General features: G+C 37.9%; 1 protein-coding gene across 1 annotated transcript in view; it reads right to left on the bottom strand.

Annotated features, from left to right (window-relative positions):
- The window catches only part of LOC111510185 (uncharacterized), a 101,323-nt gene that overhangs the window by 6,591 nt on the left and 67,678 nt on the right, over positions 1-27,054 (bottom strand). Inside the window, exons 3-4 of the mRNA XM_074171451.1 lie at positions 26,858-26,991; positions 6,287-6,503 (exon numbers count right to left, since the gene is read on the bottom strand). Of these exons, the coding sequence (XP_074027552.1) occupies positions 6,287-6,503; positions 26,858-26,991 (351 nt within the window). The remainder of the gene's footprint in view (positions 1-6,286; positions 6,504-26,857; positions 26,992-27,054) is intronic.

Raw genomic sequence — 27,054 nt, 5'->3', positions numbered from 1 at the left:
ATAATCATCATTCATTCATCTTCTCTCCTCGTAGATTCTGAGTGTTTTATATGATTCCAGGCAATTCAAATCCTGTCATATGAAATATTTTCTTCATTCGTGAACCGATGAACCTCGTCACTGATTTTGGTCTACAATAAGTTAGGCCACTCTCCTGCAGATACTGAACTGATACCTGCTTCGCTAATGATTAGTTGGTTTGTTCAAAGCGGTTCAGCCGAAGTAAATTTTCCAAAATGTTGTGTTATCAACAAGTTCTGACTTGAGTTGGCTTGTCTTCAGTGTTGGCGTTCAATTGGACCCCCAGTAGTAGCATGAAGGTTGCAGAAGATTATTTTGTGATGATTTGTTGTATGTCTTTTCAGTTACGAGCCTGAAGGTTGAAGTGCTGACGATGGCATACTTGTCTCGTCATTCCAAATGGATTCCAGGACAATGGCTGCAGATTACATCTCCACCGGCAGCAGAAGGTTGCATATCTTATTGAGGATCTAGAAACGATTTCTAATTGGTGTTAAAGTGACCAGGTTCAATTCAATGCTAAAAAATCCGGACATCGGTTTTCTCCAGAAAGATTAATATCTCCGAAATGGATATAATAAGGATTCTCCTGTAGTAGGTACTTGTGTTTTGTCCTTGAAAAAAGTGGCTTGTCCTGGAGTTATCTTCAGAAGAATGAGTTTGTGAGTTGTGGTGTTGTGTTCAGTTCAAAATATATACACAATTTTTTGCATGAATTCATCCTATATAACATCAAGAGATGAAAGAGTAACAGTGCCAGCTTTATCAATCTGAACACTGGAAAACAGTATTCCTATACCGTATAAAAAGTTGAATTTGAGTGGATTTGTGGAGATTGATGCCGCAACTCAGAAATACATTTCATTCAGTAAGTACCTTAGCTTTATCTTATTAAGAGTTTCAAACTTTGATCCTCACATTCTTCTACGTTATGGGAATTCTCCTTATCCTAAAAGGATTTGAGATAATTTGGATTACTAACTGAAAGGAAAACCGCCAAAGAATGGAAAACTAGTGAAAAGAAATTTGGTATTATAATGAAGCGCATTATAAAATTAAAAGCGGTTTGATTGGGAGAGATATTACCGTGCTGGCAACGATAATTGGCTCACAAGTTCCTGATTCAAAGTAGATCTGATGAACATGACGAAAAAGTTACTCGTTTTCAATAAAAATGTCTTATTGAAAGAGAGTATTAATGAACGAAAAATTCTTGCAGCTAGTGGCCTCAGGATGAAATGTAGAAATCATTATTTGGGAAATATTCAGTGTCGAATGGAAATATTATACACTATCACATGATGGTCCACGATAATAACTACATAATTTTAACAAGAAAATTATTGGACCGCCTCTCGCTTCACGGTATCTCCATCAGTTACTGGAGACAATATGGACCGCTCAAATTATCATTGTTTCTCTGAAGAGTGATAAAGTCTATTCCTAAACTTTCCTCTGCTATTTTTGAATTTTTCATCTAGACTGACCAGTAAGCTGCTGTAATTTGCTTTTGAAGATTATCGATATCAACAGACTGTGTTTCATAGATAACAGATTCATGATGCCTCCAAAAAAATTGATCACAGTTGAATTTTTTGATCTGAGATGTCACTGAACAATTTTTTTTCTACTGATTCATTTTTCCCAGAAAATTTTGTCCAATCCATATAAAAGGAGGGAAAATAATGAACTGGAGTGCCTTTTTTCAAAATGTAGGACTGCAAAACGAAATTACCTTCTATATCAATTTAAGTGCATACTTCAAGAGTTGTTAGAGGACCAATAAACACTTGAAAAATGTTGAGGTCCAGATGACCTGTTAATAATAACATTTTCGAATCCACCAGTCATAGCTGTTGTGAAATTATTTTTGCTGGAAAAGTGTGCGGCGGCAAAAACGAAACGTTTTTCCGGCTCGGAAAATTCTCATCAAATCATCTAGAGGAACAATTTGTTCATGCCAGTCTTCTCTTACCTACACAGTAGGTTCATGGACTGACACGTATCAGAAAACAACTACTCCCCTGGCTAATACCACGAATAGCGTTGGATTATGTCCGACAGGTGTCCGTTTGGGATTCTTCACAGTAGTAACTCTTGCATATACTTTTGGCGATACGACTACCGGAATCGATTCTCAATTATTGAAACGGGCACACTTGCAGACAGGTTTCGGGTTCTTTGGCCTCTTGTCAGTGCAAGGTATTGTCCTACATTAATACGAAGTCGATGATTTCCCGTAATTGAAAATCAAATTGTTTCAGAGTATCATACCTCGAACAAAGTTGAAGCGAACGACAAGTAACATATCTGCCATCGCCCACTCTGCCTGTAGACGAGGTACTAACTAACCGCATATCCGAATGGCTCGAATCTTCGTATAAGGAAATAAATTTCACTTATAATAAGTGGGCATATTTGAAGACTGGCTATAAATCAAATCATCTAAAGCAGCGGTCGTCACACTTTTTTGGCCAAGGGCCACACATGAAAATGTGGGTGTCAGCGCTAGGCCGCAGAGTATGTGACGGCTTCATATTAAGTCGCATGACAGCCGCGCTTCTCTTTTTAGTATGAAAGTCGCGCGGCAGCCGCGCAACCTGATGTGAAGGCACTCTAAGAGCTTTTGCCCACCTGAATCTATTCAGTTCATTTCGTTATTGATCATTTCGCATCAGCTGTGCCCGCGACGTTGTTCGTGTGGGAGGTGATATCGAAAAAAGTACTCATACTGATTGTTCATTAGAATATTCCTTGGAAAAAAATAATTTTCAAACATATATAGGTAGGTGAGTAATAATTGAAAACGTTCAACACCATAATTATACATTCTGTTGTATATCATGCCCGAAAGAAAAATAACGTCGGCCGCCACTGGTAGCCAAAAACCAATCGTAATGTAGCTGAAAGCGCGCGAATGAACGATGTCCGTTGCTACTCTAGATGAGTTGAATAATATTCTGCCGTATTCGATTACGATATATAAACGCTAGCCACGAGCAAATCGATACAGTCAAGTGGAACTTACAGTGCGGTACGCGAAGCGATGTAGTAAGTCGATAGAAATTTGAATGATAGTTGGAGTGTTTATTGTATTTGAAGTGAAATGAAGTTAAGTTGGATTATTCAGTGTAGTCAATTATTGGTCACCCACGGGGAAAAACGTAACCATACCTATTTATAGTAACGAATTTGGTGTTCAAAGTTTTTGATTAATTCTTGTATATCGGCATCAATGAGTGGAAAGACGATTGCGGTATTGGTTGATTGGAGATATGTTGAAGAAAACAAATCGTGCACATTCTTGTGGGGATTTAGAGGTACTTGCTACGGTGTTCAATGAAATAAGCTTCCAGAGGTGTGTCGTGTTTCAGTTCAATGATTTCATTCATTGACTGTGTTATAGAACAGCCAAACTGGCAGAATAATTTCATGCCCAAGGTTTTCCACAAGTATAAAACAGTCTCGCATTCTAAAATATATTTTGAATTTTTAACAGATATTCTTTCAAATATGACATTATATCTTGACAGACAGTACTGTCGGGATTGCAGAGCAGCAACAGTTGGAAAATTCGAAAAATCTCCTGCTTCAAGCTCATTCATGTATAATTTCAGATTGTATTTAAATGCGAACACTCTATTCGTCATTTACCCATTTATTTTGTTAGGTGCTTGCATCTTGAAATTAAGACTATTGAATTTCATAGTAATATCGGCCAAAAAACCACAAGTGGCCACCATTCCTTTTGCTGGAGTTGAGGAAATCCTTTGCCACTTTGTTGTAAAAAAACTATTATTTTCGTGTGTTTTAAATGAGAGAACAATTCTAATAATTTCCCTTTGCCTAACCACCTGACGACCGTATGTAATTTTTCAAGCAGGTCTTACATAGTAGGTTCATGGACTGACACTTATCAGAAAATAACCACTCCCCTGGCTAATACCACTCCCCTGGCTAAACAGTGGAGACGGGAGTGGGTTAACCAAATTAGCAAATATTGAATAGAGCTTAATGGGCGCCAGGTAAATTTAATCCTCCAGATACCCTAATTAAATTACAATATCAATAACTTAGCAATTAATATTGGAAATGAAAGATAAAGATCCCCAATATGATTTATTCAGTAAACCTAACTTACATAGATTGATCGACAACGCTTCTAAGACAACAGTGCGATATTCACACTACTACGCGATGTTCAAATGTCAATATAAGTGCGCGTTGTATATAACCACAAATTCAATGTGGGCGAAATCGTAAATACTAGTATTGGAAGGTAAGACAATCTCGTTTGCGTCGCGTGAGCTCAGGCGTAGGCGCATCGGTGTCAACAAGCAATTGTAAAAGGAAAAAAACACCTCAATTTGCGTTTTAGAAATGAAACCAAACACGTTGCCAACTAGCGGTGAATTGAGCCAGAAAGCCAATCACTACATCAAACAGGTAACAATAAACAAAAGGGCAAACCATCATTTAAATAACTCAGTATTACACAAATATTCAAATAAACCAATTATAACTTGCGTGCTCCTTTTGGGCCACCTGGTATATGGTGTTAGGCTACCCTGTAGTTCGACGGAGGTGGATCACCCTGTAGTACGGCGAAGATGGATCACGCTGTAGCACCGCGCAAAGATAGATCATCCTGTAGCACCACCAAGATAGATCACCCTGTAGGGCACAACAAGATGGACCATTAATGGATCTTCAAATAGGACCCCAAAGGTAGCTGAACACCTCCAAGTCCGGGAAGTTGTCAACAAGGTGTTCTACACCCAAAAAAAAAATAAAACCCCTGGCCAAGGGGTTTTCTATACGTTTCTTCGTGTGCGGTGGTCTGCACGGAAGTCCTACTGAGACTTGATGAGTGACTAAGGGCCTTCTGATTCTTATGAATCTAATTTCGGAAATCCTTCCACCTGGCACAAAGAGTTCGGTAACTACCACAAATCCTCAAAAAAGTTTAAGTTTCAGATTGCAAATATCCACACCAAAATGACCAATCAGTCTTCCACTATACAATCCTGACTTGTAGAAATAATCCCCGTGAAGGATGGCAAAAATACAACCATATATATCCTACAAGCCAGTCAGATGGTACACTTGAACTCTCAACCAAGCTCAACGAATGTCAACACCGAAATCCGAGAGACTGCCACATCTGACAGCTAACCAGTTGTTGCCACAGTGTGTCCAATCTACACTACAAGCACCAAGGGGCGCTGTGCACATCATAAATCTATCAATCCACCACAGCCACTCGAGACATCATCAACAAATTCATGATCCATCAACACTCCTTCTCCCAGCAATACAACCCTAAAACAATTTGAGTAACCGATCAATCCCTCGCCCGTGAACGACTATAGAACTAGTTCGGCAGATGTCAACCAACAGCTGTCTCTTAATCTTGTTATTGAATGTTTACAAAAATATTGACTCCAACTTATTTTCAACTATTTATTGATCCTTATTCATGCTATGGAATAGAAACATATAAGGTAAGTCGCCATATCTTTCCCATTCAATACGAATATTTGAACAATCATAAATATTATGCAGAATATTTACCGAAAATATCAAACAGTATTCAGAAACCCAGAGCTAACTGATATTGTTCTTCAGGCGATATGGCTCTAATATGTAGTAATCCTTCTGGAAGTGATGAATAACAATCTATGCAATAAATATTCTTGGAAAGGTATAGAAATAAGGCAGACAACGGCTGAAAAATGATAGGTGAAGTAACTGAGAAACAAGCAAAAACAACTATTTCAACCTAGCGAGGAATTTCGGATCTCCAACGTCCATTGGCAATAGGAGAATGCGATGTGAGTGATAAGTACTGATCAAAGCAGTTAGTCAGAGAGCATACATATATTCTTGTACATTACAGGTATGGTTTTCTATGGAACGGAAGATTCCCATTACTATGATGTTGAATGAATAAATCAACTTGTAACTGAATTACATTGGTAACATCCTCTGAATGAATATCTTAAAAGGTAAGGTAGTGTTTTGATAGGTCACATAGGAGCAGTTTTGATCTAGTGCTAAATTGAAACGTAACAAGGTGTCAGTCTATGAACCTACTGTGTGAGTAAGGGAAAACTGGCTTGAACTAATTGTTCTTTCACAACATTTGATTTAAAACTAGTCTTCAAGTGTGCCCACTTAAAATGGGTACAATCATGATCACCAATATAAATATTTGTTGAAAAACTTTCTTCAAAGCCAACTAATGAATATGCAATAATCTTACTCTTTACTGTGGCACTCCTGAAATCTGCATAATTTTCCATAGCATTGACGTATCCAGGAATCGTTGACTGACATGTTAGAGTAAGCTGGCCGTCTTCCCCCAAGTGGAGGTCCGACACTTCGATGGAGAGCTGCTTGATGGAGAAGGCTTTCTGGTCAAAATATCCATGTCCGTGGATCAACCCATTCGAGAATGATTTGGTTAGTTTATCGCTCACCTAAACAAAAACAAAAACTGAATTGACACGTATATAACATGGCAAATAGAAAGCTATTCCGACGGATACGGCATATCGTATCCTTTTCAAATAATTGGTAAGTTGCTTTGAGCATAAGTTATGAGTTATACTATAAAATTGAAATTATTATTTTAGGAGGCATCGCAAAATTAAAACTGTCGCTTGAGAATGAAAAATTAAGCGGTCTGAAAAACTGACGTGGATAATGTTGTTAAACGTCCGCTTTCACAAATCACCACCCTTAATGAGAAAATATTCATGTTCGAGTGTAATCGTTTCAAATAAACATTATTCCGGATTCTATCTGAAAAAACTCATGTGTCCAATTCAGTTTTTTCATTCCTTCTTAAGGTAGTTCGAAAATTTTCTACAAAAACTGATCTCTTTTTAATAAACTAATTTATTTTCGCGAAAATAGAGTGTATTTTTCACAACTGCTGGTATCTTCCAACAGAACACTGTCCATAGAATATAAGGCCAAATGTATTCATGGAGATAAAACAATTATTGTCTAATTAACAGAAAATATTGAATGCGCTGGACCATTCATTTTAATTTTGATGTACCCACAAAATGAGTGAACAAATTTCATGTAAATATCATGAGGTTATGAAGTAAATACATGAATATATTTTCCATAATTAGTAATTTAAAATTATCACGAGGTAGTCATTTGAACCGCAATAATGAAATGATGATACAATAATAAAATATTGAAGCTCAAACATCGAATGATTAGATTTTGTAATCAAACTATAATTTGCAAATGAGAAAATACCTGAATTCAGAATTTAGTGGAAAATTACAAGGCTGAAATGTTCGCATGAATGTTTAAGGCTTTTATAGCGGATATATCAGGTTCTACTGATGAGAAATTTATCGGAATGCTTGGAAAGATGGTGTCGGTTGGCTAGAGGTCAGAGGAGTGATTTGTGAAACGTGCAGACGAGCGTTGTCATGGAGCAGCATTCGATCTCTTCTGTTGAATAGTAACAGCTGCTGCTGACGCAGTTTTTGGCACATTCCGCCGATTTCTTCACAATAGACTCTCTTGCTCATGGGTTTTATCTTTTCTCAGCAACATAATGCAGTGTGTCTCGTTCAAATTTGACAAAGGTGATATTTATTCATCTTGAACATCAGAAATGAAGTCGATCCAGCTGGGAGTACCCCAGGGATCTATACTTGGGCCACTCTTATTTCTATTATATATCAATAATATAGACAGGAAAATACCACATTCTGCAGTAACTGCTTATGCAGATGATATTAGTCCGGTGATATCTGCCAAAGCGACGAATGAATCAACACGAAAATGTGAATATTCTCTGGATGTGGTTTCAAACTATTTCAATAGTCACGATCTGTTTTTCAACGTGAAAAAAACCCAGGTAATCCGCTTTCACAACTATCAAAGTAAAACCGATGATATTCAGGTGACTCTATTTTGAGAAATACCCATGATGCTGTTGAATTGCTAGGTATGCAAATGGATGAAAGTCTTTCTTGGAATGAGCACTGTGATCAACTAGTCTCAAAATTGAGCTCCATAACCTATCTTTTCATCAACTTATGGCTGTTTATCATGCCCAGGTCGAATCCAGGTTGCGGTATGGTGTTTGTTTGTGGGGCAACTCTGCAAAGAGTAAAAATGTATTTATCCAACAAAAAGCTATCCTACGCTATTTATTCAATAATGTTCCTCGACAGTATTCATGCAGAAATATTTTCGCTACACACGAAATTTCAACTCTGGATGGAATATATATTTATGAGTTGTCAGTTTATGTTTTCACTAACAGGAATGACTTCAATCTCAGTAGCGATATTCATGATAAAAACACTCGGCAGAAGCAAGCAAATGATACACGTTAGATCGGCTGAGTATAAGATAACTCAAAGTGCACCAAAACGTATAGGACCCAAAATTCACAACTGTTTACCAAATAAATTGAAGTCAATATGCAGCTTTTCGTTGTTTGAAAAAAACATTTCAATAATTTCTGTTAGAAATATGTTTTTATACCCTTGACGAGTTTTCAAATACAAAATTCCCTACTCTGTGTGTGTTAATTTGTTTCAACCATTGTTTGCTGTTTTCATTCAGTGTTTTTATACTTCAGTTTAGCGTACACTATATTTTTTTTATATTCTTATATTCATAGGAAATTTCATACGTACTAGCTTTGTCAACAAGATTTTTTCTTCGGACAATAAAGTCTTATTATTATCATTATTATGGTTTGGCCCAGTTGCAGACTACGACTCTGCCGACCTCTAAAAACCTGCTTTGCTCCCCAGCGGGGGGCACAAAGTTTCATCATTTTCCAAGCAGAGGTGACACACACTGTCTTCCGACACTCCAAGTCTCTGAATTTGATGATTCAAATGACAGTGACCTGTAAGAAGGCATGTTAGACATCGTAGTTCATCCTTACTGTAGTCCAACAACTGTTTGGTATCAAGCTTCGAAGGGTGACTGAACGCCTTGAAGTGAGCCAATCCTGTAAGATTCTACATGAAGTCCATAAATCTTCTTGCCATCCGGGTGTTCAATATTTGTTTGACAAAGCCTAAACCGATGCCAATGACAGGTTCTGGCCCGATGAAGCTGCTTGCAGCACCCTTCTTTGCAAGGGAGTCAGAAACCCCATTGCCTTCCACCAGGAAGACTTACTTCCAGAGACTAACCGTCAAGAGAACCCCTTCAAGCCCAAAAACTCCACCAGCCAACTGAGACCACTGCCCCTGGCAAAGACTCCCCAAACACTGCCCCAAAAAACTGCCCGCAACATTGGTTCAACGGAATGTGTTTGACTGCTGTTTGGTTGAATTTCGAAAGGTAAGTTTTTCTCATGACGAGGCGTCTGGCCCAAAAACACCCAGATGGATTTATATCTGTAGTGTAAAAACCCTCACTGCAGACGATCCAATGCCAATGCCAATGCCAATGACAATTCCATATCGTATATGACAGGGTATTGATCCATAGTACAGATTCAACAAAACTTGTTTAACGTTTGTTAGAAGGTGATTGACAATGTTTCGTGATGAATTTCACTAGTTCGGACTTCCATTGTCTACTATATAAAATGATTTGAAATCCCTGAAACAAGTAAAAAAGAATAATTAAAGAAGAATAGTTGAAAATAACAATTATATTGAGCAACAATTAACCTGAAATGAAATGATAGTGAAATAACCTACAAGTAAAAATATAATAATTGAATAAATAAAAATTAAAGGAATGAAAAAAAAGAAAATAACAAAAAATAAAAAAGTGTAGAGATTCCAAGTCACGTTAGTTCACGACGTTTCGATTGTTGGTATCTACAATCGTCTTCGGGTGATGACTGGACTGATTCCTCCGAGAGATGACTATTTTATAGGTCGTTGAAATACTTTCACTTTCTCTACTTTCCATTTTCCGCTTCACTGATTCCGTGAGAGATGACCGTTTTGGCGGGAGTTGGTCATTTTTCGTTTGATGATGGGTTTCCATATGTTTCGTATATCTACGCTGGCCTGGCTGAATACGTTGTTGGACAACATGTATGCGGCTTCCTTGAATTTTCTCCTGAACCAATGTTCCTCTCTGTGCAAGATCTCAGCTTGGGACCACTCGATGTTGTGTTGATGGGTCCAAACATGGTCTGCTATTCCTGATTTGCTGGTTTCTCCTCGCTGTGTGTGCTTCTTGTGCTCGGCAATGCGAACATTCAAAGGCCTCTTAGTTTCACCAATATAGGATTTTCCGCACTCACAGGGTATCCGGTAAATGCAATTCTTGGAATCGCAGTCCGCGTTTGGGGGCCTGGTTTTCGTGAGGCTGCTACGGATAGTGTTGCCGGATCTGAAACAGGTTCTAATGTTGTACTTGGAACCAATTCTTCTTATCCTCTCCGATAATCCTCTGATGTAGGGAAGTGCAAGCACTGGTTGTGACGGCTTCTCTTCCTTGCGAGGCTCCTGCTGTCTTTTAGCCAAAGTCTTTTCTACCATCGCTTTGGAGTATCCATTCCGCTGAAGATCATTTTTGAATATGTCTAGTTCCTTCTCGAGACCTTCCTTTGTATTACAGAGCCCAAAAGCACGGTCTAATAGAGTCTTGATGATTCCCCTTTTTGTCGATTGATGGTGGTTGGATTCGTGGTTCAGATACTGTCCCGTATGAGTGGGTTTTCGGTATACAGATGTTTCCCACTTAGTGTCGGTCCTTTTCACCAAAACGTCTAAGAATGGTAATTCATTGTGGATTTCCTTCTCCATTGTGAAAGTGATGGAACCCATCATCAAACGAAAAATGACCAACTCCCGCCAAAACGGTCATCTCTCACGGAATCAGTGAAGCGGAAAATGGAAAGTAGAGAAAGTGAAAGTATTTCAACGACCTATAAAATAGTCATCTCTCGGAGGAATCAGTCCAGTCATCACCCGAAGACGATTGTAGATACCAACAATCGAAACGTCGTGAACTAACGTGACTTGGAATCTCTACACTTTTTTATTTTTTGTTATTTTCTTTTTTTTCATTCCTTTAATTTTTATTTATTCAATTATTATATTTTTACTTGTAGGTTATTTCACTATCATTTCATTTCAGGTTAATTGTTGCTTAATATAATTGTTATTTTCAACTATTCTTCTTTAATTATTCTTTTTTACTTGTTTCAGGGATTTCAAATCATTTTATATAGTAGACAATGGAAGTCCGAACTAGTGAAATTCAAAACTTGTTTACTGCAATGGTTTGACATAAATCTTAGCGCATAGCAATTTCTGCGGAGTTTGTCGCAAAGAGTTTCAATGTGAGGGATCCAGGGGAGCTTGTAGTCCAGTGTAAGGCCAAGCATCTTTGTTGTTGAGCAAGATTCAACATACAACTCCTAGTTCTCATAAATGCTAAAATTGTCATGAGCAGAATTCAGCGAGAATTTCATTAATGATGTTAACGTAATGTTCAGTGACAATTAATTTTTCCTTGCCCATGTCACTACCTGCTCATAGACATTCTCTGTTTTCTCTGCAAGTGCTATTGCATTGCTCTCTTCTATGAGGAAATTGGTGTTGTCTGCATAAGCAAGTCGCATATATAAGAAACAGTAAGGGGCCAATAATTGAGCCTTGTGGAACACCCTGTTCAATGGTTGCTGACTGACTTACACTTTTCCGTATCACTACTTTTTGGGTCCTGCCATGCAAATAAGACTTATTAATTTCAATGCGGTTCCCCTCACGCCATATCGTTCCATTTTCTGAAGTAGAAGTATGTGATTTACATTATCGAAGGCTCTGGAGAAGTAAATAAATAAACCACAGATACTTACTTTGCCATCAAGAGCCTTTATGACATGTTCGTGGAATTCATACAGTGCCGTTTCACCATGGTGAAACCATGCTGATTTGGTGAAAATTGTTCATTAGCATAAAAAAATGATAGTAATTGCTTATTCCTCTATAATTCTCAAAAAGATCAGTATCTCTTTTTTTAAATATTGGTATAACGAGTGCAACTTTCAATTTTTCGGGGCTATTTTGTGGGCTATATTCCATCGACATATTCAAGATGTACCTATGCCAAAGGTTCACATACCTGAAAAACACATTTTTTCAAAATGTTATTTGAGAATTCTTCGTGACCACGTGCGTTGGAATTATTCAATATTTTTATAAGGTCTACAATGTCATGCCTAGTTATGGGATGTAAAAAAATGGAGTTTTGGCATACTTTTATGTTACTTTCCAAAAAATTTCAAGTCATTAGCTTCTTGTTTATGAGCTACAGAAGAATGTTCATTGAAGTTGTTGGTCATTTCAATTTCAGGGACAGTTTTATCACCATCATGAATTATCATATTGTGAAAATTGTTTGCGTTTTTCTGGATTTGGTTAATAATTTGTCACATTGTTATCGATTTATTGTTCGAATTGGTTATTCTGTCATCTACACTTTGTTTGTAATTATTTTTAAGTTTTTCCCTATAAGTCTGCGTTATTTGCCTACTAATGTCTACATAACGCTCATCAACTCTTGCGAAGTCTGAGTAGAAGGACACTAAGTTTTTCAATTCTTGAAGTTCTGGTGTTAGTAAGCTGGTGTGGAATTTTTTAATTTGTTTGTGGAGTGATTTCAGAGGAAAGGCAACTTCAATGTATTGTTGAACTATATTATAGAAAATTCCATAGGCTTTGTTTGGGCAGATTTCGTTGTAGATATCCTCCCATGACTCATTTTCCAAGGAGAGTTTGAAGTTATTTATATTATTTTCCGAAAACACTCTACCGTAGCTTGAAACATTATTTACCTGTTTTTCACTTCTTATAGTCGGAATTCGAATAAATTGGGCAAAGTGATCAAAAAGATTGTAGTCCTTGATTGCCACTTCGTAGTCAATATTTTCACTGATTATAAAATGATTTAGGCAAGTACTTGAGTTAGCAGTTACCCTTGTTGGTTCATTAACAGTATATTTGAGATTGAAACTTGCTAATTGATCACGAAAGAGGTCGAGTTTCCTACTGGCAACCGAGAAGTTTATGTTGAAGTCACCACCTATGATGATGGTATTATAGTTTTGACTCACCAGAGTTAGCATTCCCATGAAAAGTTTTGAAAAATATTACCTGATGGAGGTCTATAAATACACACACACAAACCGTACTAGATTTTCTAATGTAATACCACAGTCGAGGACTCCTTCCTCGCAAAAGCCCGTTAAGTCTAGTTCATTAATTTCTAGACAACTTTCATCATGTTTGTGAATTACTACACCCCCGTTTTTCATGAAACTTCTGCAGAAGTTTGTACATAAATTAAAGTTTTTCAGTTTTATGACATCTATCTGTATTTTGTTCTGCCAATTTTCTGAGATCATTAACAGATCACGAATCAGTTAACTTCCTGTTAACATATCTATCTGAATGATTTTATTACTAATGCATTGCATGTTTTGGTGACATACAGCTAAGACACTTCCATCATTTTCACTTGGTTCACTATATTTTCTGATTTTACACCGATTGTGCTCCTCTATATTAATCTGATTCATTGTGGCGTCATTTTTGGAGCAACCTGCGAGAGCCGTGGATATAAAAAAATTGACTGAGCTTCCTCTTCTTGATTTGGTATTGTTTCCTGATGTTCAGTGGCCAGGGTTTTAGGTAGTTCAGTATAGTGCATATTAATATTTTGCTCAAAATGGTTCTCGTGTTCCTTGTTGGGTTGGCAGCAGATTTCTGTTGTTATTATTAATTTCCAAATAGCTCTACCTATATACCGCTTTCCTTTCACCGTACTGTACACATTTTGGTGGTTATTTGATTTTGTCAGAATGTTATTACATTCTAGTTTATTAGTGTTCAGCATTTTATTGTGCACCGTTTTTTTCAGTTGTAGATTCCTTAAGTATATGGATTCGTTCATTTCCTCGCAGTCATATCGAAAAGGTTGGGTAACAATAATTAGATTCCATTCCATTCCATTCAATTAGATTCCACCAGTACAAAGTATAAAATTCTCAAGTATTTTATTTCAAGAAATTTCTTGCTATGTTTAAACTTTGCTATGAGGCTTCTCAATTTGAAAGTGAGCTTTTTTATGTATTCAGCATATTGAATTTCATGAAGTTACCAACCTCCTGTATCAAGACCCAATTTATTCTGCTCAGGTGACAGGTAATTTAGGTGTAACAATCGCGTTTTGCGCCTCTATCGCAGAATTAAGGTCATACTGATATTTATATAGATAATTAACAGAGTTCATCAGTCAATTCAGATTGAATATTTACACAATATACTGCAGAACCAATGAAGTCGTTAACGCTAGGGTGAAGTGGAGTTATTATAGGGCAGGACTAATCCCATTTTCATTACCCGCAGTATTAGGTGGGCTGAAAAGTGGGTAGACTAACACACAGATGTCGCTGATAGTATCGAATCCATATGATTTTTAGTTGACCCTAAACAGAAGACACTTCTACAAATGTCACAGTTTTTGAACTATTGGTTTGTGGGATAGACCATTTTGAGAAAATCAACTCTTATTAGTTTGGAGAGAATGAATGAAAATGAATTTCGTGTGTTAATGAAGCATTGCTCTATGGCGAAAACAAAAAACCGTTGAAGCCAAGGTTTGGCTTCAGATCATTAACAGATCATTACTGGTGCGTTTTAAAGACAAAATAGCAAAGAAAAACAGCCTCACTTGAAGACAAAGAAGGTGCTCTTTCATCAATACTATGCATCATGCCACAAATCGATGAAAATGATGTGTTGCTTGAATTGGGCTTCAAATTGCGTCCGCATTCACTATATTCTCCAGATCTGAACCCCCGCGACTCCTTTCTGTTCTCTAACCTTTGGAGAATTCTTGCTGGAGAAAAATGAAGCTGGTAATTAATTAAGAGGTAATCGTTGAAACTAAAGCCTGTTTATAGGCTAAAGAAAACTCGATACCAAAAATATGGTATCGAAAAATTGTATGACCGCTTTAATCAAATTGTATCAAAAACAATGTTTTTTTCAATGTTAGCCTACGAACAGTTCATTCCCGCCCATATGTGGTAATAATATATCGCCAGCAAAATGCCAACGACAATTAATCTGAAAATAAATCTCTGGTAGATATGTTTCATACTGCGTCGTTATGGATTGTACGTGTATGGAAACCACCAGGAATATCGATTATGTTTATCACATACAATTGATCACATATTAATTTTGAATCACTGTAATAATGAATGAATCAACTCATCGGAATGATTTCCGCTGCTAGTTAATTTAATCAATGAGATCAATAGTGCGGCAGGGTTACCATGAATGTGGAATATACATTGCGTTTCTTTAATGTCCCCCCTTTTATTTTTTGAATGGGTCAACTCAAAAAATTTAAATTTGGGATAATGAAAATGATGCCTGAATACTTTATTTTGAAGTGAAATTGACAGATGAAACTTTCAAGATGGCGACTGGGCGCCGTCTGGGGAAAAAATTAAATAGAAAGGGGGGTTTTGTGATAATTTACAACCCTAGAATATGAAGTCAATATCTTCACCTACTACAAAATGAATATCATTGTTTAGTTAGAATCTGTATCTGTATATGTAGAGTAGGGAGGGTGAGTGTAAGCCCACGCACTTAGGCCACATGTGACCCATTGTACATCCTCCCGAGGAGTTGTCCTCCTAGGTTGTCGTCCATCCTGTCCTTTCCAGGAAGGTGGACAGGTCGCTGGGAGACATCTCCTTTATATCGGCAGGTGTAGGCCAAGACTCGCCGAACACACACTCTCTTATTGACGATAACTCCGAAAACTCGCACAGGACATGTCTGACAGTCTCATCTTCCTGTTCACACATCCTGCATAGAGGTGTGTCCACCAGCCCCATATTATGTAGGTGTTTCCTTAGCTGACAGTGGCCAGTCAGAAATCCTACTGTAAGGCGTAGATTTTTCCTGGTCATCGCCACATATTTCTTCGGCGCCAGCTTCCCAGGGTCGCCCAAGGTGATCCTGGCAAGATTACATCCTTTGATTTCATCCCATCTCTGTAAAGATTGAGCATGGGTGTAACATTTGACTAGTTCCGCAATTGTCGAAGTCATCAGGCCGTGGGTGCCACTTGGTCCTAAAATTCTTAGTCCAGCCGCTTCCTTGGCTAAAGAGTCGGCAATGCGATTACCTTTACTCCTGTCGTGCCCTTTAACCCACCTCAGGATAATGTTATTATCTACCGAGGCTTTGGCTGAATCTTGGTGGCACTCTAGTGCTAGCCCTGAAGTAACACGGTGTCTGTTCAAGGCTAATAGTGCTTGTCTGCTATTAGTGCAGATTGTTATGTTTTTGCCAGAAATTCTTTTCTTGGTTATTTCTTTTGTGGCGATTGAGATACCAGCCAGTTCTGTTTGGACCACGCTGGTATTTCTTCTCATTCCCCACTTAATCCTTAGGCTTAGTGATCTGGAGTACACTCCACATCCTGAGCCTTCTTTGGTTTTTGAGCCATCTGTATAAATCCGTATTGCATTTGTAGCATCTGACTCTGTGTTCTGCTTAATTTGTATTTTGTAGGGTTTATTTAACACAAACCTGGGTTCAATTGCATCACTTGTTGCCTGCAGCAGAGGTTGCCCAGTAAGCGCTTCCCGCCATTGGCCCAACCTCAATCGACCCATTCCTACTTCTAGGTTTACACCAGCCGTGTGCAATCATACCATGGCCATTAACGCAACCTCCTTAACGTACAGTCCAGAGGGGTCAGACCCGTGATTAATTCCATTGCCGCGGTTGGTGTTGTTCTCATGGCTCCTGTGATGTTTAAACAAGCCAGTCGCTGTATTTGATATAATTTTTGGATGGCCGTTGCTTGTAGAACTTTCGGTCCCCATGCAATGGCTCCATACGTTAACATAGGTCTTATTATTGCAGTGTAGATCCAGGCGACTACACGGGGTGAAAGACCCCTTGCGCGTCCCACTGTCCTCCGACATTGCTCATAAGCCACGTATGCTCTTTTTGCTCTACTCTGTAGATGAGAGTTCCTTGTTAGCTTCTTGTCGAGGATAATACCAAGGTATTTCACCGCTTCAGAGAAGTTTAGTTGGCTTTTGAAGATTTCGGGAGGTTTTAAGCCCGTTAAACTTCTTTTCCTAGTGAAAAGGACCATCTCAGTCTTCTTGGGATTGATCGACAGTGAGTGTTCCTTACACCATGTTTCTATCAATTTGAGCCCATCCTGCGCTCTATCGCACAGTGTGTTTACAAATTTGCCGGTCTGCAAGATAACTGCCATCTGCGTATGCAATTGTGTAGAATCCACTTTTGTTAAGGTGATTAATTAGGGTATCCAGAACTATGTTCCAGAGAAGGGGTGATAAGACCCCTCCCTGTGGACATCCCCTCATGACCTGTCCTTTTACTGTGATGCCTTCTACATTAATACTTATTGCTCTGCTAGAGAGCATCTGGAGTATCCATTCTCCTACTACCAGGGGTACATTCCTGGAGTGTAGTTGCTGGGTAATTGTTGGAAAGGTTGTTTTATCAAACGCTCCCTCAATATCTATGAATATACGTAGGGTGGATTCTTTGTTATCCAATGATCTCTCGATTCTGCCAACCACATGGTGAAGGGCCGAATCAGTAGACCTTCCCGGGGTATATGCATGCTGATTTGGATGAAGTGGGTTGTTAACAAGTACTTCATCTCTTGTATACCGCTCACATAGCCTCTCCATGGTTTTTAAGAGAAACGATGTGAGACTAATTGGTCGGAATGCTTTTGGTAGGGTGTAGTCCATCCTACCTGGTTTGGTTATGAATACTACTCTTACTTCTCTCCACTTACTGGGAATATACCTCAGAGCTAGAGAGGCTCTGAATATTCCAACCAGGTGTGGCATAAGAGTATCCAGTCCCCACTGAAGTAGGGCTGGTCTTATACCGTCAGGCCCTGGCGACTTGAAGGGGGAAAAGCCCGATATAGCCCATTTTATTTTGTCCTCATCAATTACTGTACTAGCATATTGCCAGTCATATTGTGAGGGTGTTATTGGTACATCCGTCCAGTTCGCCGTTTCAGGAAAGACAGAACCTGGGAAGTGAGTTTAGTTAGAATATTCTCATTTAGTTTTCCGTTTTACTAGTCAACAACCAGTGCTTGCACTTCCCTACATCAGAGGATCATCGGAGAGGATAAGAAGAATTGGTTCCAAGTACAACATCAGAACCTGCTTCAGATCCGGTAACACTATCCGTAGCAGCCTCACGAAAACCAGGCCACCAAACGCGGACTGCGATTCCAAGAATTGCATTTACCGGATACCCTGTGAGTGCGGAAAATCCTATATTGGTGAAACTAAGAGGCCATTGAATGTTCGCATTGTCGAGCACAAGCACAGCGAGGGGAAACCAGCAAATCAGGAAGAGCAGACCATGTTTGGATCCATCAACACAACATCGAGTGATTCCAAGCTGAGATCTTGCACAGAGAGGAACATTGGTTTAGGAGAAAATTCAAGGAAGCCGCATATATGTTGTCCAACAACGTATTCAGCCAAGCCAGCGTAGAAATACGCAACATATGGAAACCTATCATCAAGCGAAAAATGGCCAACTCCCGCCAAAACGGCGGCACTATGTTGATAAGTTGATACTCTTCAAATGTGTTGCAGAAGATTCCAGTAAGTAGATTTCTCAAATAAACTGTGGTCACGCTGATCCCCATTGAACACACAGAGTTTTGCGATTACGATTTGAGAATACCTTGTTAGTTATTTTCGAACAATATATCCCTTGCAAAATGATAAAGTTGTATCATTTGTGGAAATCCGAAAATATTACAAATGAGATATTTCAGTTTGGAGTAGACTGATGAAACGGAGGAAACCTTCGAAACAATTCAATACTAAAATCAGAAGGGGTGAACCATTCAGTGAACCATTCATTTCAATGAGAATCTTTTTGCCACAAAATTGCTCATTCAATAAAATACCGCTTCTTTACCTACCTAGAATGCACTCATCATTTTTATATACGAGTTAGGAACCCCAGTTGCTTTCATAGTTGATTAAAGGACAGCTGACCCCATTCCAATTTGCCACAAAATACACACTAGAGACTGAATCGTTTAAGTCTCACTGTGAGAAATTGAGTGGGTGAGTCCAAAAAATCCAGAGGGGAAATTAGGAATATCAAGGGGAAAATAATGAATTGCCGAAGCACTGAAGTTGTTTTCGGGTCGCACAGGAAACGAATGAATTCTCTTTTAATATTATTCTTGTGAGTTTTTTCTTTTCCCCGCAAATTAGCGAGCTTGCTGGAGAACATTTATTTCTATTTCGTTCACGAACATTAATTTACTTTTTCGCTGGAACTGCAAGAGTGAAATATCATGGAGCGTGCGCTCTGAATCAATTACAATGACTTTTCTTGCCCTGCAGAGAAAAAAGTTCCGGGTATTTTTTTATTGTTATAGCGTCGGTGAACGTTATTTTTACTTCGAGGCAATATGACTCCAGCTATACAAAGGTCACTGTTTGAGGAGAAGCTCTGTAACTCCTTTGGCCAATGCAGGAGGCAACATTACATCTATAAAACGACACAGTGGTTGGAAATCTGCCTCAGTAGCAGGAGCATATGTAGAAGATAGTCTGAATAACAAAACTGAGTTTTCTAAAGAAATATTGAATTGTCCATCTTTTTCAAAACGAATCAAAGTAACTGATAAAATTGGGGGATCGTCTCTTCAAGAAATATCTAACCTTCCTGATTAGCAGCAAAAGCATATATAGAAGATAGTTTGAAAAACAAAACTGAGTTTTCTAACAAAATATAGAATTGTTCATCTTTTTCGAAACAAATCAAAATGACTGATGAAATTGTGGAATCAACTCTTCAAGAAATATCTAACGTTTCTGATCAGCAGCAGAAGCATATATAGAAGATAGTTTGAATAACAAATCTGAGTTTTCTAACGAAATATAGAATTGTTCATCTTTTTACAAACAAATCAAAATGACTGATAAAATTGTGGGATCGACTCTTCAAGAAATATCTAACGTTTCTGATTAGCAGCAGAAGCATATATAGAAGATAGTTTGAATAACAGAACTGAGTTTTCTAACAAAATATAGAATTGTTCATCTTTTTTGAAACAAATCAAAATGACTGATGAAATTGTGGAATCAACTCTTCAAGAAATATCTAACGTTTCTGATCAGCAGCAGAAACATATATAGAAGAAAGTTTCAATAACAAAACTGAGTTTTCTAACAGAATATAGAATTGTTCATCTTTTTACAAACAAATCAAAATGACTGATAAAATTGTGGGATCGACTCTTCAAGAAATATCTAACGTTTCTGATCAGCAGCAGAAGCATATATAGAAGATAGTTTGAATAACAGAACTGAGTTTTCTAAGAAAATATAGAATTGTTCATCTTTTTACAAACAAATCAAAATAACTGATAAAATTGTGGGATCGACTCTTCAAGAAATATCTAACCTTTCTGATTAGCAGCAGAAGCATATATAGAAGATAGTTTGAATAACAAAACTGATTTTCTAACAAAATATAGAATTGTTCACCTTTTTACAAATAAATCAAAACGACTGATAAAATTGTGGGATCGACTCTTCAAGAAATATTTAACGTTTCTGCTTAGCAGCAGAAGCATATATAGAAGATAGTTTGAATAACAAAACTGAGTTTTCTAACAAAATATAGAATTGTTCATCTTTTTACAAACAAATCAAAAGGACTGATAAAATTGTGGGATCGACTCTTCAAGAAATATCTAACGTTTCTGATTAGCAGCAGAAGCATATATAGAAGATAATTTGAATAACAAAACTGAGTTTTCTAACAAAATTTAGAATTGTTCATCTTTTTACAAACAAATCAAAATAACTGATAAAATTGTAGGATCGACTCTTCAAGAAATATCTAACCTTTCTGATTAGCAGCAGAAGCATATATAGAAGATAGTTTGAATAACAAAACTGAGTTTTCTAACAAAATATTGAATTGTCCATCTTTTTCAAAACAAATCAAAGTAACTGATAAAATTGGGGGATCGACTCTTCAAGAAATATCTAACCTTTCTGATTAGCAGCAGAAGCATATATAGAAGATAGTTTGAAAAACAAAACTGAGTTTTCTAACAAAATATAGAATTGTTCATCTTTTTACAAACAAATCAAAATAACTGATAAAATTGTGGGATTGACTCTTCAAGAAATATCTAACGTTTCTGATTAGCAGCAGAAGCATATATAGAAGATAGTTTGAGTAACAAAACTGAGTTTGCTAACAAAATATTGAATTTTTTTTCTTATCAGTTAGTGGGCTATGCTTGAAGACTGGCCGTAAACAAATCTTAAGTAAATGGAACTTCAAACGTTCAAGGAATTCCGATTTTCAATTGTGGAATATCATTGACTTCAGGTCGATGATGGTCACTATCTTGCACTGATGAGTGGCTAATAGGCCCGAAACCGGTCTGCAAGTGTGCCCATTTTCTGTGAAAATTCCTGCACTGACGCCTGTCGGATATAATCCAACGCCCTTCGCGGTATTAGCCAAGGGAGTAGTTGTTTTCTGATAGGCGTCAGTCCATTAAACCTACTGTGTAGGTATATAGAGACTGGCTTGAACGTTTGAAGTTCCATTTACTTTAGAAAATATTGAATTGTCCATCTTTTTCCAAACAAATCAAAATAACTCATAATTATTGAAAGTTCTGCCTTTTTGTAGTAGTTGAAGTTGTAGTAGTTGAAGTCCAGGGTTGTGAAGCATTTGTTAGGAGCTTCGAAATTATGTGTCGTCCCCCCTTTCCATTCAATTTTTTTTCTAGATGGCGCCCAGTCGCCATCTTAAAAGTTTCATCTGTCAATTTCACTTCAAAATAAGGTATTCATGCAATAATTTCATAATCACAAATTTCAATTTTTTGAATTGACCCCTTTGAAAAATAAAAGGGGGGTCATTAAAGAAATGCACTGTATAATTCAGATTTTATTGAGACCTCATGAATATGTTACCTCACTATCAAGGTGAGGTTGTTACTTGGTATACATTCAATAAAACACTTTTTTTCACTTTATCGCCTCAGTGAAATACAACCATTTAGCGTGGTTACAGAATTGACACCGTTGCATGCCGACAGTTGTCAAACCAGACCATTCATTTCATGAATTATTTGCTTATTCATGTCAACAATAAGTAAGAGATAAGAATTCGGCCTTTCGTGCCACTACCAAGAACATGTAATTTCTCTGCGATAAAACAGCGACCGACATTCCGAAAAATCCTGCGTGAATATAATACTTAATAAAAAAATGTCAAGATTTCTTATATGTGAAAACCTTAATGGAACGCCCACTCTCTCAAAAGTTGAAGTGGAATACACTGGAGTGGTTTTCTCTGCCGGAGCAGAGCTCAACAAAAGTATCGGATTATTCCATTACAAAAGAAACATAAAATTTTTTGGTACATAAACATTTTTACGGTAACACACAATCGCCACATATTTGTATGACTTTTGAAATTTCGATTTTAATCTGGAGATTTCAATTCACGGTGGATTTGAATCGCTGGAGATTACATTCATTTGGAAAAACGATCTCAGGAAGTTTATTCCACATAAACGCAGTTCTTCAAATGAGAGAGTTTTTAAACTGTGAAGTTCGAGGTGTACTGAGTTGAACCTCTGAACGATGAGCAGCCACAGTCCGTTGCGTATTTCTGATATGTTTTGGTGGAATCGAGTGTGTCAAGTCACCGGAACACCACACGTGAAAGTACTATAAAAGAGGGACACGTCTTCAATATTTCTTCGACATTCCAGACTATCAAGGTTGCAAGTTATGTTCGTGTCTCCAATCAGGCGGATGGTTTTTTTCTGGATGGAATCCAGAAGCTTCAAAGCAGTTATTGCTCTGTACATATCATGTCTGGGACATTATCCTGTATTTTAGATTTTTACATACATTTGTGAATAGGAGAATATATTTACGACAGGGTACCAGTCAAAATGTGGCCGCAAATATTTTCAATTAGAAAAAGCCAGGGGTACTCGCTTTGCTCATGACGATAGGATTTATCGCTGTTTCAACCAACCCTCTTTCATTCAAATAATGAGAGAACTCATTTAAAACTGAATGAAATATTTATTATGGTGAAAATGAAAAAAATACGCTAAGGGTAGTTAATAAAATAGTTAAGAAAGATACAAAGAATCACCAAAAAACTTACATTATACTGCTACCCAGCAGGAACGATGAAAATCAGATGTGCTGCATTCTTAAAATGCTCTGGAACCCTTTCTGAAGAGTGATCAATGGATACTGAATGAATTTCTCAAAACTTTCAGTTGATCTTGACCTCCCTCAATATTTATTAAGATTCATATGCTGAGGTTGCAACTTTCCTCTAGTCACCTTACTTAGGTAAAATGCTTAATACGCATCCTTGCAACTTTGCGTATTTGGAGATTGTTTTATATCTCCATATCCTGTAATCGTATTAATTTTGATGTCTATGAACTTGGAATATTAAAAGATGAAATTGTGAAAACTGAGTGATTTTGTTTAAGAATATGGAATTTGGGTTGAAACATCTTTCAATTCATGTATTTGCTTGAATGAATTTGAATTATTTCATGGCTATTTTCTATCCTTCCAAGTGATGAAGGGTTTCGTAGAGGGATTGACTCGGCTCTTACTCCATGAAGTATTTTAGTAGCTTGATTATTTCAAATAAAAATATTGGCGGCCACTTTTTGACTGGCAAGCTGTCATAAATGTATTTTCCTATTCAAAAATGTATGTAAAAATTTGAGTTTGATTAACTACGCTATGAACGTAGCGATTTTGCGGCGAGATCCTGTACTAAGACCAAATTTGTTTCTACACATTCTTCCCCTAATGTGGAAAATACAACGGGAGGGTACAATTTCATTACTCGACAGTGAAACGTTAAACATTCGCGAGAAAATTCCGAGTTTGCCGAGATATGACAAGAATTCCTGTCTATTTACCCACTTCGAAATTATAACAATAATAATTCTCCAAGTTTCCCCTGTTCCAACGTGATTCAAAAGCAAATGCTAATAGTTCGTGAGTTTCAAGAATGAAAAAGTAAACGAAAGAACTCGGTGGGCGTTTGCTTTTGAAAAGTTGGGCAACAGCAGAAATAAACTTTTGAATTCAGGATCGGACTGGGGCGGAGAGTACCGGGTGGCGAGTAGTGTTCTACAGGGTATTCCAATACAGACTTTCGAACTTTGACAATTGATAACGGCCATCTTGTTGAAGCAACATTTGTTTTATCGAAATTTGTTTTATCAAAAACGGTGTTTGACGCAAAGTACCGCGCGCCAGTAATAATTCTGATTTTTCATCAATATAATTCATGACAATTCAAATATATTACTGTCTTCAACAAATTTCTTCAACTTCTCTATTGATTTACTTATACAGGGCTATTCAAATTCGTTTCTGTACATGGGGATCTCGTAAACGATAAGAGATAGAGTGTCGGTTAAATTATGGCAAAGTTGCGTATTTTCGAAACCTATTCCATGATGTAGAGAAATCGAATATAGCTCTTTTGGTTCTGGAGATTTACAGGAAAAACCAAAAAATCCCAAATTACTTTTTTGTCTATATCTTATTTATCCGCAGACATATTGAAAATCTGTCCACATTTTGCTATTGACACTTGATGTGGGCTCTCAGAATATATCCATGAATCTTTTATACAGGGTGTCATCTGACTTGGGCCACTCCCATCTTTGAATCTTCAAATACGGACCTGTATTTTTCATTATAGTTTTTGGATCGTAGACGTTCTCTTCATACTGAGAAATTAAATTAAATTCTATATTTCCGAATTTTTCGGTAATATTCGATTATAATTGTGTGAATTATTCCCTTTTAAATTACGGCCCTGGAAATTGGTTGACTGAGTCGAATAAAAACAGAATAGCAACTTTCACGTCTCCCTATGTTCCTTAGAGTTTTTCGAGAGTTTTTTTTTTTTTCATTTTTAGGTACATATTCATATTTTTTTCACTGCTCTGAGCGTTTTCTACAAAAAACTTTGAATAAGAAAACCGTTTATGATTATCTGAATCATATCTTCAACAAAAATGACAGCCTTCTGCATCTGTGCGGCTAAGATTTCTGCCTCACTGCGGCAAGCCGGTATGATTTCAAGATTCGAGAGAAGAGAGGACACATTTCCACTAAGGACTCCAATAATCCGAACAATCATCTTGACAGAGTGAACTGGATAGAGTCTTCGGAGTTCGAAGAGAAAATATCGATATTTTATCCGTTTTTCCTCCTCTTTTCTGACGATATTCGTCTCGACAGGAGCTGAAGACTCCACGACAAATATCGTTTTGTTCTGGTGGTCGAAAAGGACTACATCAGGCTTATTAGCTTGTATGAGCCTGAGAATGGGGAACGTATAGTTCCAATAAATTCGACACTTCTCCTTCCCGACAACGCATTCAATATCCCCCGGAGCGTAGGGCAACACCGGTGTCTCGTCAATACCGGGTTTCAACTAGGTGACAGAGTAGTGGTCACTTCGTTCAGAGTCGAAAACTTTACCGAGTTCATCAGCTGCTAGGGCAGCTGCCCTAAGGAGAAATGCTCCAATTCCTGCTCTCTCATTGTCACGGACCATGCAGAGAAAGGGATCCGAACTCCAGACGACTTTACAGGCTGTATCCAGTACCATTCTGTCATGTAGACACTCCAAACTCGAAAGTCCACGGCCTCCCTGTTGTCGAGGGAAGTACAACCGTGGAACGGGCGATTTGGGATGAAAACGCCTATAGAGATGCATCATTTTTCGGGTCTTTACGTCGAGTTGATACAGCTCCTCCCGAGTCCACTTCACTACTCCAAACGAGTAGAGTGAGATTGGAACGGCAAGCATATTTGCTGCAGCAACTTTGTTCTTCCCTAACAGTTCCGATGACCAGATCTGTCGAAGTTTGTGCTGATACTTGCCGCGGAGAGAGTTTTTCACTGCTGTTACCTCTTGTGTGTGGCGTTGTTCCACCCCGAGGTAAGTATACGTCTTCTCGGCATCCAGATGGTGTGGGATGCTCCCATCTACGAGCTGCATATCCTCTCCGTAGTCCCCGCATCATCCGTTTTTGAGATGGACCATTGCACATTTGTCTATCCCGAATGTCATACCGATAGCATGCCTGTACTCTTCCACCACCCTCAAGGACTGATGGAGATACTTCTCTCCAGAGGCATAAAGATTAAGATCATCCATATAAAACAAATGGGTGATCTTGTTCCTCCGGTTTCCGGGGGTGCCACAGTTATACCCTCGAGTATTTCTGAGCGCAACGGATAATGGCAATAGTGAGATGAGGAAGAGAAGGGGACTGAGGAAATCACCCTGAAATACACCCCTTCTGAAAGTGACCCACCCTGTTTGGACTCTTGCTTGACCAGATGCTATGGTAAAGCGAGTTCGTCAAAGTGGTATCAGTTGTTCAATGCATCTCATTATTTTGTCGGGTACCGTAAGGCATCTGAGCAAATGCAAGATGTGTTCATGCGAAATTGTATCAAATGCCTTACCCATAGAGAGGTTACGCTTATATTGTATCAAGTCCTGCGTTACTGCGTTATTATTATTATTATTATTATTATTATTATTATAATCCAATATGTATAAACCACTTCACATCTAAATAGTTCAATCACGTATACTTTGGCTTGGCTGGCCAACGCCACCTCAACAATAAGGCCAGTCCAACACTGTTTTGTTTTGTGATGCAAAAAATAAATACATACCTTTTCGTTGTTAATTAACCAAGTTATGTGGGGCGGTGGTTTCGCCGGAGTTGTTGTACAATTGGCTTCCAGAACCTCTCCTATTTCGTATGTACTCTTATTGAAAGTTATTTCAGGAGGTCCTTCTTGTGGTTCTTGAAAATAAGAGAAATCAAGTTAGTGTTTCGAAAATCTAAATGTTCAATAAGAAAATTGTT

Source organism: Leptinotarsa decemlineata, unplaced genomic scaffold, assembly GCF_025532065.1.
Source record: "Leptinotarsa decemlineata unplaced genomic scaffold, Ldec_3_MD MMD2_tig00000010_RagTag_RagTag, whole genome shotgun sequence".
NCBI lineage: Eukaryota > Metazoa > Arthropoda > Insecta > Coleoptera > Chrysomelidae > Leptinotarsa > Leptinotarsa decemlineata.
This window is presented reverse-complemented; position numbering and strand designations above follow the sequence as displayed.